General features: G+C 47.1%; 1 protein-coding gene across 1 annotated transcript in view; it reads right to left on the reverse strand.

Annotated features, from left to right (window-relative positions):
• LOC120060406 (cysteine-rich motor neuron 1 protein-like) overlaps window positions 1-21,160 on the reverse strand; it is a 126,582-nt gene that overhangs the window by 15,902 nt on the left and 89,520 nt on the right. The window contains exons 6-9 of the mRNA XM_039009711.1: window positions 16,765-16,947; window positions 15,395-15,592; window positions 5,192-5,320; window positions 4,376-4,532 (exon numbers count right to left, since the gene is read on the reverse strand). Of these exons, the coding sequence (XP_038865639.1) occupies window positions 4,376-4,532; window positions 5,192-5,320; window positions 15,395-15,592; window positions 16,765-16,947 (667 nt within the window). The remainder of the gene's footprint in view (window positions 1-4,375; window positions 4,533-5,191; window positions 5,321-15,394; window positions 15,593-16,764; window positions 16,948-21,160) is intronic.

Genomic DNA, 21,160 nt, shown 5'->3' on the forward strand with positions numbered 1-21,160 from the left:
ATTTCACACTTCACTCAACATGTTTGCATGAACCACAACACAGTTGACCTCTTGACCACCCTTCCGTTTGCCTGTCACAATCTCCGACCAGGAAACATGAAGGACCCCTCTACAATTAGCCTACGAGGACAAATAAAGTAAGCATTTACATTTCTTTAGCTTAACTTTATTGTTAATGATCATTAGTGATCACTTTGTAGTTATATTTTTAATCAACAAATGCAGCTCAGTATTGAACACCATTTTCACTTCACAACACATCCGTCATGCTGACCATCAACAGGACCCTGAACAGTTTCTACCCCCTCAAGGGTGTCCCCTCCTGTACTCCCTGTTTTCCAGGACTGCATGGCCACGCACGACTCCAACACTATCATCAAGTTTGCTGACGACACAACAGTGGTAGGACTGATCAACGACGACAATGAGACAGCCTATAGGGAGGAGGTCAGAGACCAGGGCAACAACCTCTCCCTCAATGCCAGCAAGGCAAATGAGCTGGTAGTGGACTACAGGAAACAGAGGGGCGAGCTCCCTGCCATCCAAGACTTCTACTCCAGGCAGTGTCAGAGTAAGACTAGAATAGACTGTTCTCTCAGCTATTGCACGGCAAGCGACACCAGTACACCAAGTCTGGAACCAACAGGAACCTGAACAACTTCTACCCCCAAGTCATAATACTACTAAACAAGACTGCTAAATAGCTAATGGCTACCCGGACTACCTGCATTGACCCTACATACTTACACTGACATCCCAACACACACACTACATACACTCACACCTCAAACACACATAGCATGCACACACATGCATACTGACGCCACACACACACTCGTACCCCTGCGCATCGACTTGGTACTGGTACTGCCTGTATCTATCCATGTTACTTTTACTTGTTATTGTTATTCATTATTCCCTGTGTATTTATTCCTTGTGTCACTATTTCTATTTTGTATTGCATTTTTTATCTTCATCTTAACTTTGCATTGTTGGAAAAGGAGACGTACGTAGGAATTTCACTGTTAGTCTGCGCCTGTTGTTTACCATGCACATGACAAATACAATTTGATTTGAGCCGCAAACAGAATGTTTGGTGCCAAAACCAAACTAACTGGCAAACCCTCATCGTTTTTTACATTTATTTTTAGCAGCAGCTTACAACAGTGCTTGTATTTCAGCCTACGGAAAAACAGTATACCAAATCACACTGTAAGATGGTAATCACACATCAATAGCAGTTGAATAAATAGCCAAAATACTGTGCCATTAAATTGACAGGAAAAACATGAATGACATAAAATTGTGCTAAAATAAGACTGTGCATGCTACAGTGGTCTATAGTGAAAGTGAGAATATTAAGCTGTGATGGTTTCATCTCTCACCTCAATAAAACAACAGCACTGATTACAGGTGACGCCCGTCAACTTTTAGTTTGCCATTGTGTTTGTTTGTGTGACATGCTTTAATTTACAACAGCAAAAGTTTGTTTGCCATGGTATCTGTGTCATTAGTTTGCCATTGTGTTTGTTTGTGTGACATGCTTTAATTTACAACAGCAAAAGTTTGTTTGCCATGGTATCTGTGTCATTAGTTTGACATGGTTTTTGCCATTGCATAGAGAGGTAAACACATAGCAAACAGTCACACAAACATTTGCATATCAGAGACAGGCAGTGTGCTGCACCAATGTCATCAGTTAAAACAAGGACAGAGATAAGAGTGTGTGTGTGTGTGTGTGTGTGTGTGTGTGTGTGTGTGTGTGTGTGTGTGTGTGTGTGTGTGTGTGTGTGTGTGTGTGTGTGTGTGTGTGTGTGAGAAAGAGGCGTTGTGTGTGTTCACACGCGTGTCAACAGATGGCACAAATGACTGGCCATGGGGACGTATCAAACAAACGCTTCACTCTGTGGCTCGCTGCTCTGACCAGACAGAGCAGGGCACCTTTCCTTTCCTAAATAAAAATTCACGTTCCAAATCCCCTCTATCCCATCCAGGTCCTCCTCTATCCCTCCATCCTCCCCCTCTTCATCCCTCCCTCTCCTCCTTCCATCCTCCCTCTCCTGCCCACTCTCTTATCTCATGAATAATAAGATTGAGGAGGAACAGCCATGTACAATCCACATTTGGTTTGGTGATAAGGAGCTATCAAGGGCCATTTCAGTTGTGTGGAATATCAATAGAGTCTGTACGGAGAGGAGACGGCGGCCCATTGAATTATTCAAACTAAACACTTTGCTGCTCGAACATAGGGTGTAAGCTATAACTTTGGCGGCGCATAAATAGATATCTAAAATTAGAATCTTAGATGCAAGCATTCACGCCGTGCACACTCATTCATGAGAAAGGAATGGGAGAAAGATAGGGGGAGAGAGAGGAAGGGAGTGAGAGGGGGAGAGAGGAAGAGAGGAAGGGAGATGAGAGAGAGAGAGAGACAGAGAGCGAGAGAGAGAGAGAGAGAGGGTGAGAGAGAGAGAGCAACGATTGGTTCAATGCAGGCACAGACCAGTCGAGTAACACCTTTACTGTATGTGACAGACCATTGTTGAGGCAGAGTTTAGTTTATGATAGGAAGGTAAATGTGTGGACAGGACACTGCCTGCCACCTAAGCGTTTTACTCTCTGTCATATCCATAACTATTCTGTCATAATAATTCCTAGCAGGCCAGCTGGCTGGTTGGTCCACACCGCAGTTAAGATACAGGGCAGATGGATTATAGTGCAGGTGGACCGGCCTCCCCAGGGCCTTATAGAAAAGCTGCTAGCTGCCCACTAGAAAATCTGTTATGAAAGAGAAGGTGTACTACTATTACTACAAGGGACTAGGGGAGAAGCGGTCTTTAAACGAGCAATCTGCAGTTGAAACAAAGCGGTCATCCGGTCATACAATTTACTTTGTTTAGAAACATTGGAGTAAAGAAATCTTATATTTTGGGTTTTGATGGGGTATGACAGTCTTATCTAAGCTCATGAAGTTATATTCTTCAAGAATCAATGGGTATGTATCATTATTTTTTGTCCAAAAATAGATAGTAGTAACTGCAGATTGTCCTTTTAAAGCCACAAACTGTAATTAGTGTTTCAGCAAAACAGCAGCCCCGCTATAAATCTATTCCGTGAAACAACTTTATATTTTGGCTTCTGATGGGGTAAGACAGTTGTACTATGAGCTTGTGAGGCAATTATAAGTTACATTCTTCAATAGTCAATATATCATTCATTAAAATGACCATTTAACATCAGTAACTATTGCAGATTGTACCTTTTAACTTGGCTGGGAGTGAAGGAGCCTTAGGGGTCCGGAAGTGAGTTAGACATATATCCGGAACCATTCTGAACCGCTGACACACATTATCTGCTTCTCTAACTATGGTAATGTAATAAATCAGTAGAGCTGATGTGGGGGGGAAATGATCTACAAGCTCATCAAATGGAGACTGAGATTGAGTCATACTATAATATTTTTGTTATTTTCAAACTAATTTAATCAGAAGGTGGTATGGCTGTTGGGCATGTGCTGTAATTGTCCATTTTTATACAGTGCTGTATATCAAAGCTTTTGTTTTATAGCTCTACACGTGAGTTTTTATGCACAGCACGCATAGGAGGTATGAGCATGTGTGTGTGTGTGTGTATACCTTCTTAACCTGCAGACAAGATTCCTTAGTGAAAGCTGTAATAAATGATTTATTACTGATGTACCTCTGTGTAAACGGAAATCCGTGTATTCGGTCTGGTGAGCCTACATGCACGGTACTAGGGGCCAGATGCATTTGGAGAAGCTAAAAGAACATCCTGTTAGAAGATTAGCCCTTCAGTTTTACTATCAGAGGCTATCCTTTACGGTGTGCAACAGCAACACAGAAAACCCAATCAGTAACCTGGGTGAAGCTGTCAACTGCACACGCGATGCCGGTTTAGCCAAAATGAGTTGTGGAGAAGGAAAAAGTTCTAATTTTGTCCGTTTAGGAGTACAACTCACTTAAGCATAACAGGCAAAGCATGTAACCAGGGTAATTTGTGACGTACGTGTGAAGGAGCCGCCATTTCAATTACAATTGACCATCTGTCAGTCTGTCTAGCTCTGTGAAGATCTACTGCTTTATAACGGCTGAAAGGGACTGGCAAAAGTAGGCATCATTTACTCTGAAACAACGCCGATTTTGAACCGCTTCATAATTCAAAGCGTGGGGCGCTGGAATGAAAACTATATGATAATTGTGTGAGAGCAGGGAATCAGCATGTTTGTTATTAAGTGTGTCTGAGTGGGTAGAGTGTCGGTAAAGACAGCGGGAGAGGAAGAAGGACGGAGGTAGAGGGAGGGAGGGAGGGAGGGAGGGAGGGAGGGAGGGAGGGAGGGAGAGAAGTGCTGTCTTACATGAATCCGAAGGGGCAAGCCTTGTCACAAACCACAGCCTTACACTTCTTGGGTCTGGGGCGACACTGACATACGTCACAGCCGTGGGCATCTGTCTGCAGGCCGAATGGACACTTCAGGGTACAGTCAGAGGTCAGGGCACTGCACAGCTCTTCTCCTGTAGGGAAGACACAGACAGAAACACATCAGACATCAGTTTATAGCCAAAACCTAACAGTCATTTAATAGTTCTAAAAGTCCACTTATTCTTTTATGATCTGTGGCAATGGCTTAGAGGTGCATTAACTCATTTACATATCAATATGTCTTCATTGAGAGATACTCAAAATGAGGAATTGTTATTGAAACTCAGAAGTCATGACTTATGATAATGCTCTTTTCTGACAGGCAGGGATACAAAACATTAAACATCTTTGTTTTTAAAAACCCTTTCAAGATGTCTGAGTCTGCCCTCAGTGTTCCTTTAATCCATGTCTGATAATGTCCCAGACAGGTATAGTCATAGAAACAGTCAGACAGTCAGGAAGGAGAGAAAAAACACCAGAGAACAATGTCTCAATGTCATTGGCCCAGGGCGAGTTCTGTCCTCTGTATAAACCAATCCGGTGAGAGGAAATAATAGATATATTGCAAAACAGGCTTTACTGACCGAGACGTCAGACCAAACCACGTCGTGAACCAAACGGAAGAAAATGGACTGAAACAAGGACACACCCTGGATTTGTGTAATAAGAAACTCACATTTTCGTTTTACATTGGAAAACGTTTTAAAACGTATTCCGCTGTGTACCCTAATGAATATGGCCCAGTACTCACGTGTCTTGCAGTGGCAGGTGCGACAGCTGTTCAGGTTCTGTCGGAAGCCGTATAAGCAGTCCTTCTCTGACAGGGAGCAGTTCTCTAATGACTGGCAGGTAGGGGGCGCCATCGTAATGTAGGTGGGCTCTGAAGGAACCAACAAAAATCACACACACCACTTTGGAGGTAAGTCGACTGAGTAACATCACTCAACACACACTTACGACGCACAAGCGCGCACACACACACACACACACACACACACACACACACACACACACACACACACACACACACACACACACACACACACACACACACACACACACACACACACACACACACACACACAGCTTTGTTCTGGCATTATGACTAATAGGAGCCATCAGAGTCAAAAGCAATTTCTCCACAAACCCACACCTACCTTCCATTAAAGTGGGTAAATATCAGAGAACAATAGTTGAAAAAACCTGACAGCTACAATAATATCCTGTACAAAGGCACGACCAACTGCCCTCTGTGACCTGACTTCTCCACTCCTCCATCTAATGCATATCGCTTCACATTGAGGTGTCTGCATTTCAGTTCAGTTTGTTTGAATCCATTAAAAGATTATACAGCACTTAATCATATCGGAGGGCGTTGGCTGGCCATATTTCACAGTCATGGACAACAGCACACGGTTTAGTTATGACAGCTTTGAAAAATTCCTCCCTGATGCCTGTCACCCTGGCTGCCTGGCTGGCTGCTATCTGCTGTATGTGGTTCCTCTCTGCTGAGGAGGGGCCAGGACCAGTGCTGTTCTGTGATGATAAATATGAGGAGGGTTGTACCAGGGTTGAAGAGGAGACCAGACCAGGAAGTCAAAGAAGGAGTGGGGACGAAGAGGAGGACAGGGGAGGGAGAAAGATAGGAGGAGGTGGGAAGTAGGACAGGAGAAGGAAGATGGGGAGTAGGACAAGAGAAGGACAGGAGGAGGAAGAGGAGGTAGAGAGGAGGAAGAGGTGGGAAGGATGACAGGTGGTGGTGGGGAGGAGGACAGAAGGAAAAGGAGTTGGCCAGGAGGATTTAGGGGGAGGACAGGACAGTCAAGGTCAGAGGAGACACCAGTGAGTAACTGCGGCTTCTCTATGAAGTAGATTATACTATCGTGAATGCAAATCACGTGTACGCTGGCCAGTCTAGTCTGTCACAAGAGACTATGAATGTAATGATGCACAAGATAAACATAGCAGTAGAAAGAAAACATTCTGACAATGCTAATAATGCATAGACAATGCTAAATCTACTGGAAACCATTTCAAAACAAAATGAATAGAAGCCTATGAGGACATTTAATTAAACAAAGGCAAACAAATGTGTTGCTGAAAAGTTGGGGTCACTTTGTGATGAATTCATTCCTGGTTAACACAAAAGGGCCAGGTAGGGAGGGAGAGAAGGTCTGTCTGAAAACAGCGCAGTGCCAATTATTCTGGAGGTGCGAATTTAATTAAGTCCCATCAGATAAAAGTAACAAAATGACACAATGCTCTTTTCCCATCTGCTTTCCCCTCAAGGTTATTTGTCTCTGATGAACGCCTCCATGCTTTTATTTCAGGACTTAGAGTTATTATGAATTAAGAATGAGCTCTCTCGCTCTGATTTCATTAACTTGCTACGACTTAGGGCTAAAACAAGGTGTCCCTGTTAACAAACAACTGGTGGGCAGGCTGAAAACAGCCTGGTAGGTACAGTAGCAGGGGCATGGCAATTCAAGGCATAAAACGAATGCATTGCCAAATAGACCACACAAAAACAGTGACAAAACACACATACGACCACAAAGCAAGCACCCCCCCTCCCCCCTCTCTCTCCCCGGTGTAGGTGAGTTATCCCCCCCCCCCCCCCGCTCTCTATCCCCGGTGTAGGTGAGTTATCCCCCCCGCTCTCTATCCCCGATGTAGGTGTAACGTTCGTCTTGTGGTGCATGAACGGACCAAGGCGCAGCGGGTGATGAATACATACTGAATTTATTTAAAATGACGAAACACTGACAAAACACTAGAACAAACTACAAAACAATAAACGAAGTCAACAGACTTGAAACAAATGAACTTACATATAGACGAAGAACGCACGAACAGGAACAGACTACCTAAAACGAACGAACAAACGAAACAGTCCCATGTGGTATACACTGACACAGGAACAATCACCCACAAACAAACAGTGAACACAACCTACCTTAATATGGTTCTAAATCAGAGGAAACGTCAAACACCTGCCTCTAATTGAGAACCATATCAGGCCACACATTAACCCCGACATAGAAACACAACACATAGAATACCCACCCCAACTCACGCCCTGACCAACTAAACACATACAAAAGAACAGAAAACAGGTCAGGAACGTGACAGAACCCCCCCCTCAAGGTGCGAACTCCGGGCGCACCCCTAAAACTCAAGGGGAGGGTCTGGGTGGGCATCTGTCCGCGGTGGCGGCTCCGGCGGTGGACGAGGACACCACTCCACCATCGTCTTTGTCCCCCTCCTTAGCGTCCCTTGAGTGGCGACCCTCGCCCCCGACCATGGTCCAGGAACCTTCACCAAGGCCCCTCCTAAATAGAGGAGACAACTCAGGACAGAGAGGTAGCTCAGGACAGAGAGGTAGCTCAGGACAGAGAGGTAGCTCAGGACAGAGAGGTAGCTCAGGAAAGAGAGGTAGCTCAGGACAGAGAAATCGCTCCGGACAGAGAGGTAGCTTAGGACAGAGGGACAACTCTGAACTAATGGCAGCTCCGGACTGAGTGGCAGCTCCGGACTGAGTGGCAGCTCCGGACTGAGTGGCAGCTCATGACTGGGTGGCAGCTCATGACTGGAGGGCAGCTCATGACTGGGTGGCAGCTCATGACTGGGTGGCAGCTCATGACTGGGTGGCAGCTCATGACTGGAGGGCAGCTCATGACTGGAGGGCAGCTCATGACTGGAGGGCAGCTCATGACTGGAGGGCAGCTCATGACTGGAGGGCAGCTCATGACTGGGTGGCAGCTCATGACTGGAGGGCAGCTCATGACTGTAGGGCAGCTCATGACTGGAGGGCAACTCATGACTGTAGGGCAGCTCATGACTGTAGGGCAGCTCATGACTGTAGGGCAGCTCATGACTGGAGGGCAGCTCATGACTGTAGGGCAGCTCATGACTGGAGGGCAGCTCATGACTGTAGGGCAGCTCTGGCAGCTCCTGACTGGCTGGCGACTCTGGCAGCTCCTGACTGGCTGGCGGCTCTGGCAGCTCCTGACTGGCTGGCGGCTCTGGCAGCTCCTGACTGGCTGGCGGCTCTGGCAGCTCCTGACTGGCTGGCGGCTCTGGCAGCTCCTGACTGGCTGGCGGCTCTGGCAGCTCCTGACTGGCTGGCGGCTCTGGCAGCTCCTGACTGACGGACGGCTCTAGCGGCTCCTGACTGACGGACGGCTCTAATGGCTCGGGACAGACGGGCGGCTCTAATGGCTCGTGGCAGACGGATGGCTCAGATGGCGCTGGGCAGACAGATGGCTCAGATGGCGCTAGGCAGACAGATGGCTCAGACGGCGCTGGGCAGACGGATGGCTCAGACGGCGCTGGGCAGGCAGGCAGTGCAGGCGGCGTTGAGCAGACAAGCAGTGCAGGCAGTTCAGACGGCGCTGGGCAGGCAGGCAGCTCAGACGGTGCTGGACAGACGAGCAGTGCAGGCGGCGTTGAGCAGACGAGCAGTGCAGGCAGTTCAGACGGTGCTGGGCAGGCAGGCAGCTCAGACGGAGCTGGACAGACGCGCAGTGCAGGCAGTTCAGACGGCGCTGGGCAGGCAGATGGCTCAGATGGTGCTGGGCAGGCAGGCAGGCAGCTCAGACGGCGCTGGGCAGGCAGATGGCTCAGATGGTGCTGGGCAGGCAGGCAGCTCAGACGGCGCTGGGCAGGCAGGCAGCTCAGACGGCGCTGGACAGACGAGCAGTGCAGGCGGCGTTGGGCAGACGGCCGACTCTGACCCGCTGAGGCGCACAGTAGGCCTGGTGCGTGGTGCCGGAACTGGTGGTACCGGACTGGAGACACGCACCTTAAGGCTAGTGCGGGGAGCAGGAACAGGGCACACTGGACTCTCGAAGCGCACTATAGGCCTGGTGCGTGGTACCGGAACTGGTGGTACCGGACTGAGGGCACGCACCTCAGGGCGAGTGCGGGGAGAAGGAACAGTGCGTACAGGGCTCTGGAGACGCACAGGAGGCTTGGTGCGTGATGCCGGAACTGGAGGTACTGGGCTGGAGACACGCACCCCAGGGAGAGTGCGTGGAGGAGGAACAGGGCTCTGGAGACGCACTGGAAGCCTGGTGCGTGGTGTAGGCTCTGGTGGTAATGGGCAGGAGACACGCACCATAGGGCTAGTGCGTGGAGCAGTAACAGGACGCACAGGACTCTGGAGAACCACAGGAGGCTTGGTGCGTGATGTAGGCACTGTCTTAACCAGACGGCTAGCACGCACCTCAGGACGAGTATGGAGAGCTGTTCCCGGTGACATCAACTCACCGACACGTTCAGTCGGACGGATGCCGTGCCTCATGCACCAAACCAGTACATCCCTCATAACTCTCTCCTCCAATTTCCCCATTAACTCCTTCACTGTCTCTGTGTCACTCACCTCCAATACCGCCCTGACCGGCTCCTTACGGTAAGCAAGGGGAGTTGGCTCAAGTCTACAACTTGACCCAGCTACACTCCCTTTTAGGCCCCCCCCAAGAAATTTTTGGGTGAGCCTCTCGGGCTTCCAGCCGCTCTGCCTTGCTAGCGCCTCATAATGCCGCCTCTCCGCTTTCGCTGCCTCCAGCTCCGCTTTGGGGCGGCGACACTCCTCTGGCTCTGCCCAGGGTCCTTCTCCGTCCAGAATCTCCTCCCATGTCCATTCCTCCTTGTACCACTGCTGCCCGTTAACCCGCTGCTTGATCCGGGTTTGGTGGGTGATTCTGTAACGTTCGTCTTGTGGTGCATGAACGGACCAAGGCGCAGCGGGTGATGAATACATACTGAATTTATTTAAAATGACGAAACACTGACAAAACACTAGAACAAACTACAAAACAATAAACGAAGTCAACAGACTTGAAACAAATGAACTTACATATAGACGAAGAACGCACGAACAGGAACAGACTACCTAAAACGAACGAACAAACGAAACAGTCCCATGTGGTATACACTGACACAGGAACAATCACCCACAAACAAACAGTGAACACAACCTACCTTAATATGGTTCTCAATCAGAGGAAACGTCAAACACCTGCCTCTAATTGAGAACCATATCAGGCCACACATTAACCCCAACATAGAAACACAACACATAGAATACCCACCCCAACTCACGCCCTGACCAACTAAACACATACAAAAGAACAGAAAACAGGTCAGGAACGTGACAGTAGATGAGTTATCCCCCCGCTCTCTATCCCCGGTGTAGGTGAGTTACCCCCCCCCCCCCCCTATCCCCGGTGTAGGTGAGTTACCCCCTCCCCCCTCTCTATCCCCGGTGTAGGTGAGTTACCCGCCCCCCCGCTCTCTATCCCCGGTATAGGTGAGTTATTCCCCCCACTCTCTATCCCCGGTGTAGGTGAGTTATGTAGCATTAAACGTTAAGCATGGCAGAGGACTCCAGAGGGCTTCATTCCAATGTGACAGCCTTGATTTGCTTAATTACACACTGTGTGTCTGGCACAATAACCACCCTGACAGAGAGGGGGTGTCACCTTGAGGAAACCAGCTCTCCTAACAAATAATAATTAGGAAATAAAAATGCATAAAGCACTGGCCTGGCTGTGGGGGAGCTAAATGAAGCTGCCGGGAGCAGAGGGCCATGTGCCCTGGGGCCGCTGGGACAAGGGCAGGGCTGTGTGTGTGTTTGTGTGCGTGTGTGGACTGCCTGGGAGGGACAAGGGCAGGGGTGACAGTGGCAGGACCTGGCTTCTGTTTACCTGGTGTTCCCAGAGGCCCAGTACATACAGAGGACCAGACCCAGTACACACAGAGGACCAGACCCAGTACACACAGAGGACCAGACCCAGTACACACAGAGGACCAGAGCCAGTACACACTAAGGACCAGACCCAGTACACACAGAGGATCAGACCCAGTACACACTAAGGACCAGACCCAGTACACACAGAGGATCAGACCCAGTACACACTAAGGACCAGACCCAGTACACACAGAGGACCAGACCCAGTACACACAGAGGACCAGACCCAGTACACACAGAGGACCAGACCCAGTACACACAGAGGACCAGACCCAGTACACACAGAGGACCAGACCCAGTACACATGCAATACATAGCAATGACAACACATCCTCAGGTAGAAAGCTGACGGGCTCCAACAGGCAACGTATTGTACTACTGCAACTGCCACACTGTCAGTGACTATCTGGGTGTAAATCAATCTAAACAACCAGTGTAATTGTGTTATAGAGTAATATTTGACGTTCCAAATACAGTAGACGAGACAATCCCATTGATTGTTCCTCAGATGATTCTACATGGCAGGGAAATCAGGCTGAGGTCCTAACCAGTGAGCTGCGGGGGTTCTCTATAAAGGGTAGCCAGCTACACATCACCAATGTCAGGAGTCTTTGTTAAGGAGGCAGAGCAAGATCATTAAAGGGATAACGATGTGAGGGCATGCATTAAACTGTGCTGCTCACTGTCTTCTCTCTCAGACTATCTCTCATCCCCCACCAAGACACAATGGTCAATATCTCCAATAGTGACATTGTAAAACCCATCTTACAGTATCATACAAAAACTCATCCCATCCATGAATGGAATACAAATATAAATAGGTGTTGGGGAGAAATCACATGTTGCAATCGGTTCCAATCTGTTCCAGTCTCTCTCCAACCACTGTTGAAATTGAAGTCAATCAAAGCCAAGCCTAGTGACTTAAAACATGATGCTCCACAGAGATTCAATTCCCCTATCAGTAAGTGTAATTGCTGTAAATGTGTGAGAGCGCGAGCATATCAAAGAAGGGAATAATATCTATATCTATCTCTGCTTTGATCTGAAAAACCCTGGAAACGTATTGCTCAAAAAAGCCAGACGAGGAGGGCAGAACACACACAAAATCACAACCAGCAACACAGATATCCTTCTGGGTTTAATAGAAGTGAGTGAACAATGTTGTGTTTATTGTACCCATTTTACTTAATACTGATGCTCCAGTTATACGGTCTATCAAATAAATACACATGATCTGTTTTTATTAATATCACCATTCAGGGTGCATGGCCAGGCATGTGGCGGTTGGGTTAGCGTGGGAGGACTGAGAGATGCATCCTACCTCCACACTGTCACGAATCCCGCCGAGGATGGTGCCTCTTCCTGTTCGGGCGGCGCTCGGCGGTCGTCGTCACCGGCCTACTAGCTGCCATTGATTCTTTTCTTTTTGTTTCTGTTAGTTTGGGCTGATTGGGTGCACCTGTTTTGAGTTTAGTTTGGAGGGTAGGCTATTTAAGGGTAGGTAGCCCACTGGCTTTTGTGCGGGCTTGTTTATCTGTTATTTGGTGTTGGATTGTGATGTGTATTTTATTATTTTCTCGGGACAGTTTAGTCCGGTGTTTTTGGACTCGTCTTTTCATGCGCCCGTGTGTTTAGGGCATGATCGTTTTCCCTGTCATTTGGAAAATAAATCCACTTTCTTGAAACCCTGCTCTCTGCGCTTGACTCCTCCACCCAGTACTCCTAGCAGCTCTGACACACACCCTACCTGCCTCTCTCTCCCTAGGTTTGAGGCTCGGTCACTCAAACACGCATAATTGCTTCAGAGGCAGATAGGCGCATAAAAGATTAATGGAAGGGGGTGGAGGTGGGGGTGAGCGTGAGCGGTTCTGCCCACCATGGGGCAGAGGTAAAGGGGCCTGCAGGCATTGAGACATGGCATGGCCCACTGCCCTCTACTCTCCCTGTCCTTCCTGTGCTCAGTCAGAATGCATCCGTCCTCTCTCCCTCCCTCACCCTCCATCAATCCATCCAACCATCCATCCATCCATCTAACCTCCCCTACCTCCCCTGTTCTCTCTCTCCCTCCCTCCAGCCCATTCCTACCCACCCCAGGTCCTCATTAGAGAAGACTCAGGGGTGAAAATGACCCCAGGCCAGTGGAACTAGCTACCTAATTTGAGATCTTTGCATCCTGATTAGAAAACAAAACTCACCACTAATCCACTGGGTCGAGCTTGTAATGTATAATGTTGTTGACTTGTTATTCATTGATTGTGTTTTAAAATGATTTGATAGTCCGATAGTGTACTGTTTAATTGGAGGGAGAAGAACCCATGAGGGGAAATATGAATTTGAAGTGATATGAGGATAATTTACCAAGTCCCCTGGCTGTCCCTGTTGGATCATCCATCCACTGACTCCTTTAAATACAAACACTATTCATTACCCCAGATATATCCATATCTGCTAGGTGAAGCATGCTAGGCTACAGTAGCGCATGCTAACGCTAAAAGGGGTCTTACAACTCATTGTTTTGCAGCTAACAATGCTAAGCTGTAACTAAGTATCCATACAGTATCTTGCATCACTGATTTTGGCAATTACTCACTCGTGAAGCTTTGTTTCATCGGGACTTCCACCTACCAAGGTTTGACTGGTTATGATTAACGCCTATACATGCTTGGTAACAGGCCATTTGACACAGTGCTAAGTCCATAGATAGTGTTCCTGGTATCCATAAGATAAGGGAATATACTGTACCACAACCATGGTACCGAGCTACCAAGGTAAAAGTGATTATAATCAACCGTGATCTTCACCTACAGTACCATCGATCCAATATCTGCTCTACTCTGTGTGTGTGTGTGTGTGTGTGTGTGTGTGTGTGTGTGTGTGTGTGTGTGTGTGTGTGTGTGTGTGTGTGTGTGTGTGTGTGTGTATGTGTGTGTGTGTGTGTGTGTGTGTGTGTGTGTGTGTGTGTGTGTGTGTGTGTGTGTGTGTGTGTGTAATATAGAAACCGGCAGCATACTAGACTGGACTAGTCCCTTGTACCCTAGATGTAATCTCATCAGTGATAGTAAGCCAGAGAGAGCCTCACAGATACACACACAGCAACATCCCCAGATAGCTTTGCAAAAATCCATACTACAGACTTGCCTAATAAAAGATTATGATTCCGTAAGCCTCTAAGCTCACTGCTTCCACTAACCAGACAAACGAGCAACAAGATGCAGCCCTAGTCCCCAGTGTGGACCGAGCTGGTCTTTCCAAACCAATATGAAAAACACATTGGAGGATAGAGGAGACAGTCATGTGGTATTCTGAGCAGGGCATAATAAATAACGCAATAACGCAGTGCATAATGTTAGGGAAAAAGAACACCAGGAAGGTTTGAGGATTGTGGATGTGTGTGTGTGTGTGTGTGTGCGCATGTGTGCGTGTTGTCACTGTTTGTATGCAGATTGCTGCTGCGTGACACCGGCGGTAGTGAAGCCAAGCCACACACCTGCTAACTGAAAGGATGTGATTCTGCTCAGACTCAGAGGCAGATTTCCCTAGCCGGGCTGATTTGGAGCTGCTCATAGACTACTGTACGGTTCAACTGCTACTGTCTGACTACTGACTCGGATGTTGGGATTTTACCAGGGACTAAACAAAGACGTTAACATTGGAATCAGCACAGACCCTATCTGTCCACAGAGACACACTGCACTGCCAAGTACATCAAACATACAGTCAAACAAATACACAGGTCCACAGATGGATACAAAGAAACATGAAGCAAAACTGTACACAACGGCAGAGAAAGAGAGAGAGAGAGAGATAGAGAAGCAGACAAAGGGAGAGACTTCAGCTGAGAGAAAGAGGCAAGACATAGAGACAGAGAGAAAGTAAGACAGAGAAACAGAGATTGAAACCGACACAGCTAGCAAGAGAGATAGAAATAGACAACAACAGATGGAGATGCAACCAGACAGTGGCAATGATACGGACACAAACAGAGACAGACAGGGTGAGGTGAGAGGGCACGTCGGGTGGAGGTGTGGAGGTGTGTGTGGTGCTCCTTATCCTCACACACACGCGCACGCATGCACGCACGCGCACACACACACGCACGCACGCACGCACGCACACACACACACACGCACGTACGCACGCGCACGCACACACACACACACACACACACACACACACACACACACACACACACACACTTACCCTCACACACTGGGCAGCACTCTCCTGGTACAGTCACAGGGTTGAGGCAGCTGTGCCCGCAGGCGGCAGCCACACACCGGGCGTTGCCGCTCACACACTGGCAGAACGTACAGTCGTCCTCACGCCAGTGGTCTCCGTGTGCGAGGATCTCCCCGCTCACGTAGCAACCGGCAAAGTTCAGGACTGGGTAGATGGGGTCTGGAAAAGAGATGGAGAACATATTGATGAAGATAAAAGACCAAAAAGGTTACAGTTTAGAGTTTAAAGCCGAGATGAAAGTTGCGCGAACTTGAGAATGGCTTTTGAAAGCATTCACATCTTCTCTCACCAACCTTGAAAAAAGCAGCAATTTGAAAATCTTTTATGTGGTGCTCTGAAAATGTACTGCATTGTCTGATGGATTCCAAGGTCACACTGCAAAACATGTGATACCATCATGAATATATGTTTTATATTCAGTCATGTATTCTTAAATACAGAGCTAACGACACACTATCTTCAGCTTGAAATGGAGCTTTCTTACATGTCTGTCAGTGTGTTTTCACACCTGTGTGTATGAGTGTATGCATGTGCACTCTGTGTGTGTGCGTGCTCTGTCTCTGTGTGTGTGTGTGTGTGTGTGTGTGTGTGTGTGTGTGTGTGTGTGTGTGTGTGTGTGTGTGTGTGTGTGTGTGTGTGTGTGTGTGTGTGTGTGTGTGTGTGTGTGTGTGTGTGTGTGTCTGAACCAAAGATAGTCAGTCAAAGAGGGGCTGAGTGATGAGCATGGGAGGACAACTGACTGAGTGACTGTTTAAGCCCTCTCATCATTCTGCCTTTGATTGCGTGCAGCTGCATATTGTCACGGCGGTGTAGGCGTTTGGCGTTCGCCTCGGCTCATCTCTCTCCTGATATGTATTGATGCTCTGCACTCGCCCTTTACCAAAGGCACTCATTTGAGATGATATGAAATGCTTTGGTCTCAGCAGACTGTCCTTTCTGTTGCCACGTCTCTGCACGTTAGAAACCTAGGTAACCTTGGTCATCGGCTTGATCACCATCCGGATACATACAATAGTGAGTCATGCAAGGATGAGGTCTGGTTTGGTGATTCCCTTTAAAGGAAAAGTTCAGGACACAGACTCCCTCTCTATTCACAAAGAGTCGTGTCAGAGTAGGAGTGTTGATATAGGATCAGTTTTGCCTTTCAGATCATGATTAATAGGATGATATAGACATTGGCGACCTGATTCTAGTTCAGCACTCCTACACTGAGATTTTTAAATACAGAACCAGATCACCATTAATGAGAAATCCCATAATAGTCACTGTTTAGGAACGAAATCAGGCAGGGATTAGTCAGGGGTCAAGTCATTTGGTGGAGGAAGTCATACCTTCACAGACAGGGCAGCACTCCCCCTCAGGGACGTAGTAGCGTTCACAGTGCAAGACGCCACACTGGGCGGTGAAGCACACCGACACCCCTCCCTGACATCGACAAAAGCGGCAGGCGTCCATTCGGAACATGTCTCCGTCATGGTACTCCGACCCGTTGAAGCTGCACGTTGGTTTGGTCTCTGGAGAGGAGAGAGAATTTATGATGAGACAAATGAATCAATCAAATATCCTTTTTACATCAGCAGTTGCCACTAAGTAGTTTTACAATATTCCGCCTTGACCTCAAAGAGCAAGCAGAAGCAGAGGCACATTGTTGGGGAAACACTTCCTTTCAGGATCATTTAGTATGCCCACTGACTGAGCGACAGCTAAGAACACATTTTTTTTTTTAAAGTAGGAACCAAAGAGGAAAACTTTATAACGATGACAAAAGTGGTCCAAAACTCCCACCAGACAGCTAGCATGGTGATGATGTACAGTATTTGTCTGAGAGAAAAGCTGTTGTAAAGATTCGGCAGGGTTTCAGACGGCGATGGAATTGGTCTCCATGGCAACACAAAGTGCAAAATTCACCTTTTAGCCCGGTGCTTGATATAATGCCTACAGTGGAGAGTGTGTGTCAAATAAGGCCATGCATGAGCGACAGATCATTAACTATAGTACCTTCAGATGTAGGGAACTGTAGGTACACCTCAACCCTATAAGAAGACATTCGACGCAAGACCGTAAGACACACACATGCACACACCAAACACAAAGTTCTTAACAATTCACAACTGTCAACTCATTTGATCGCTCTCCAACATGACACAACTCTCTTATCTCTAATACATCTCAGGAGGAGTCTGTTCTCTCCATGAGCAACTGGTAATTTCCCCGTCCTCTTCAGCTATTAAAAGTCCACGGCTTTGGACCGTTTAAAGCTTTTCTGGTCCAAAAAGATTTGAAAACCCAGAAGCATTTAATCTAGTGCAGCTGTATCAGAGAACAGTTAATTCCCAGGAATCAATGGGACAGGAAAATTGGTTTCTACATGTTTACAATTACAGTGCCTGCCAATATGGCATGTGGGGTCTTTCATTTTCTGCTACTAATTTTGTCAATTAGTTGTGGTTCAATGAATAACAACGTGAGGGGGCGATACTGCATGCATGGTTGTCACACTAGTGAGGGCTGTGAATTCACTCAACAATTTTCTAATCAGGCCCACTTCTGTTCATATATTCTCAGCTGCTGTTCCGTTTGTGTGTGAGCACCTCCCTCCTCGTATTGACTGCTACTGTATGGTGTGTATAAAGCACTGGGCGGTGTGTGTGTGCATCTGGCGTCGAATTGAATAAATAGGAGGACGGTGTAACAGATATACATTCCTAATGGTTTACTGTCGATTGTGATGGCATCAGTGTGTAGGTGTCATGCAAGGGCATCCCTGTACAAGGCGTACAATACATACAATTACTATATTTCAGGAGCAGTGTTCCAAGGTTCTGTTTGTGATTCATACCTGTATTTGTAGTATTCGTGTTTTCTTTCAAATATATTGAGCATTTGATGAGCCAACCTGGAGTGCAGGTGATGGAGATTTGCGGGGTGTGCACTTTTGGGACAATTCCATTGCATCAGGTAAACTCAATCAAGAACAGGTCAAAGTACTTGGAAGAAAATAAATACTATCTGAAACCATAGTCTATTCCATCCACAGTACAGTGTGTGATCTGTGCTCTAGTTACAGTAGTGGGTTCTGTAAGACAGAGTAGGTCATGACTGTTCTGTATCAGTGCTGGGGGCTCCAGGGCTGCAGGCTGTAGTGGAACAGAGCTAACTGGAAGAGCTGTAGGACCAGCTGTGGGCTGGTCCTGGCTAATTAAGAGGAACATGACGGATGGCAATGCAGGCATCGCACAACTTCCTTCCCAGATGTTCACTGAGTGCCTGACTCTTGGGTATTATTCCCTTTATAAATGAAACAGTTAACCGCTGGCACATGAATACCACAGGCCAGCAACACTATAGGCAAGCACAGCAAAACACTGTACTGTGTTAGGTGGCTGGGTGGCACCAAGGACACAGGAGACTCTGATGTTGTTCTTGTTGGGGGTCTTCTCCCAAATAGGAAACAACATATCCATACTATAGGCGTGTGATTGGACAGGGCCAAGAGCAGGTCCCCTGGGACTATAATTTCCCAAATATACATCTTGATTTAAAGCACTGTGACCATCCTGTTCACAGCTGTGCTTCAGCGTGTTATTGGTCCACTGAAGTAATGACTAAACCAATCAGAGGTTAGGGTTAGAGAGAGTTCCTTCCTGTTCACAGCTGTGATTCACCGTGTCATTGGTCCGTTGCTGCAGTGATGATGCATTTGAAGCGCATGATTATTCTCCACATGATTATTCTCCACATGATTATTTTCCACATGATTATTCTCCACATGGTTATTCTCCACATGGTTATTCTCCACATGGTTATTCTCCACATGATTATTCTCCACATGATTATTCTCCACATGGTTATTCTCCACATGGTTATTCTCCACATGGTTATTTTAACCATGAGAATTAATGGGTCTTGGAGACTGACTGACTGTGTATGCAGTTTGATTGAGCAAAAACCAAGCTGAATCCATAGTCTGATTCTCCATAGAGCTTATCTCCTTCTTCCCACACATAAGCAGGATGAGGTTTGCAGACAAAGACAATAATTTTACAAGTTGTGGATTTTGATTGTTGCTGAGTGTTTTGGGACCTTCCTCTCTCAATAGACTTATCATTTGGCATTTGAACTGCATCCATGACTGGGATATTTTTAGTATTACATTGTTATTTATTACTGCATTGTTGGGTTCAGAGCTGGCAACAAAGGCATTTCACTGTACTTGTGCATGTGACATTAAAACTAGAAATGTGATAATCATAATACCAGTATGTTTCTGCATTGTTTGGTGGGAATAGTTTTCCAACATGGAATGAATGGGTTTCCAGATTTTGGAGCCATTTGGGCTTTTCGGATTTTGGTTGAATGGAACGACCATTTAGCTGCCAGACTAAAACAGTAAAACCTTATTTTTCTGGCAATATCAATCCAAAAATGCCATCCAAGGTGTCTGTCTCGTGGTGATTTCATTTTTATGAGCCTTCACAGAAGGGAATTCTTAAGGGGCTAACTGCATCCAAAAGCATTTTCATATTTCATATTTCCATTTGGAACACACGTCAGGGTCGCCCGTCTGGCCTGCCGAAAATGATGTCATCAGTTCTAGTGGCTCTAGTGTGCGGGTATGCAAGCGAGGAGGCGTGCGTGTGTCTGTCTAATGGACAGCTTCCTGCCTGGATATATGCCTGCTGCAAGGATACAGAGCACTGACGGTGAACGTTTGACAGAAATGTGTTGGTTTTTAATCATAAAGAAATCCCTGTTATTGACTGCATTTTCACCCCGTAGACGTGGTTGAATATATTAAGCATATACAGTAGCTAGATCCAGCAAGCTACAGCCATATAAATATTCTCAACTCAGCAAAAAAAGAAACGTCCCTTTTTCAGGATATCCAAATAACTTCACAGATCTTCATTGTAAAGGGTTTAAACACTGTTTCCCATGCTTGTTCAATGAACCATAAACAATTAATGAACATGCACCTGTGGAACGGTCGTTAAGACACTAACAGCTTACAGACGATAGGCAATTAAGGTCACAGTTATGAAAACATAGGACACTAAAGAGGCCTTTCTACTGACTCTGAAAAACGGCAAAAGAAAGATGCCCAGGGTCCCTGCTCATCTGAGTGAACGTGCCTTAGGCATGCTGCAAGGAGGCATGAGGACTGCAGATGTGGCCAGGGCAATAAATTGCAATGTCCGCACTGTGAGACGCCTAAGACAGTGCTACAGGGAGACAGGACGGACAGCTGATTGTCCTCGAAGTGGCAGACCACGTGTAACAACACCTGCACAGGATCGGTACATCCTAATATCACACCTGCGGGACAGGTACAGGGTGGCAACAACAACTGCCCGAGTTACACCAGGAACGCACAATCCCTCCATCAGTGCTCAGACTGTCTGCAATAGGCTGAGAGAAGCTGGACTGAGGGCTTGTAGGCCTGTTGTAAAGCATGTCCTCACCAGACATCACCGGCAACAACGTCACCTATGGGCACAAACCCACCGTTGCTGGACCAGACAGGACTGGCAAAAAGGGCTCTTCACTGACGAGTCGCGGTTTTGTCTCACCAGGGGTGATGGTTGGATTCACATTTATCGTCGAAGGAATGAGCATTACACCGAGGCTTGTACTCTGGAGCGGGATTGATTTGGAGGTGGAGGGTCCGTCATGGTCTGGGGTGGGGTGTCACAGCATCATCAGACTGAGCTTGTTGTCATTGCAGGC

This window comes from Salvelinus namaycush, chromosome 15 (genome assembly GCF_016432855.1).
Source record: "Salvelinus namaycush isolate Seneca chromosome 15, SaNama_1.0, whole genome shotgun sequence".
Taxonomy (NCBI): domain Eukaryota; kingdom Metazoa; phylum Chordata; class Actinopteri; order Salmoniformes; family Salmonidae; genus Salvelinus; species Salvelinus namaycush.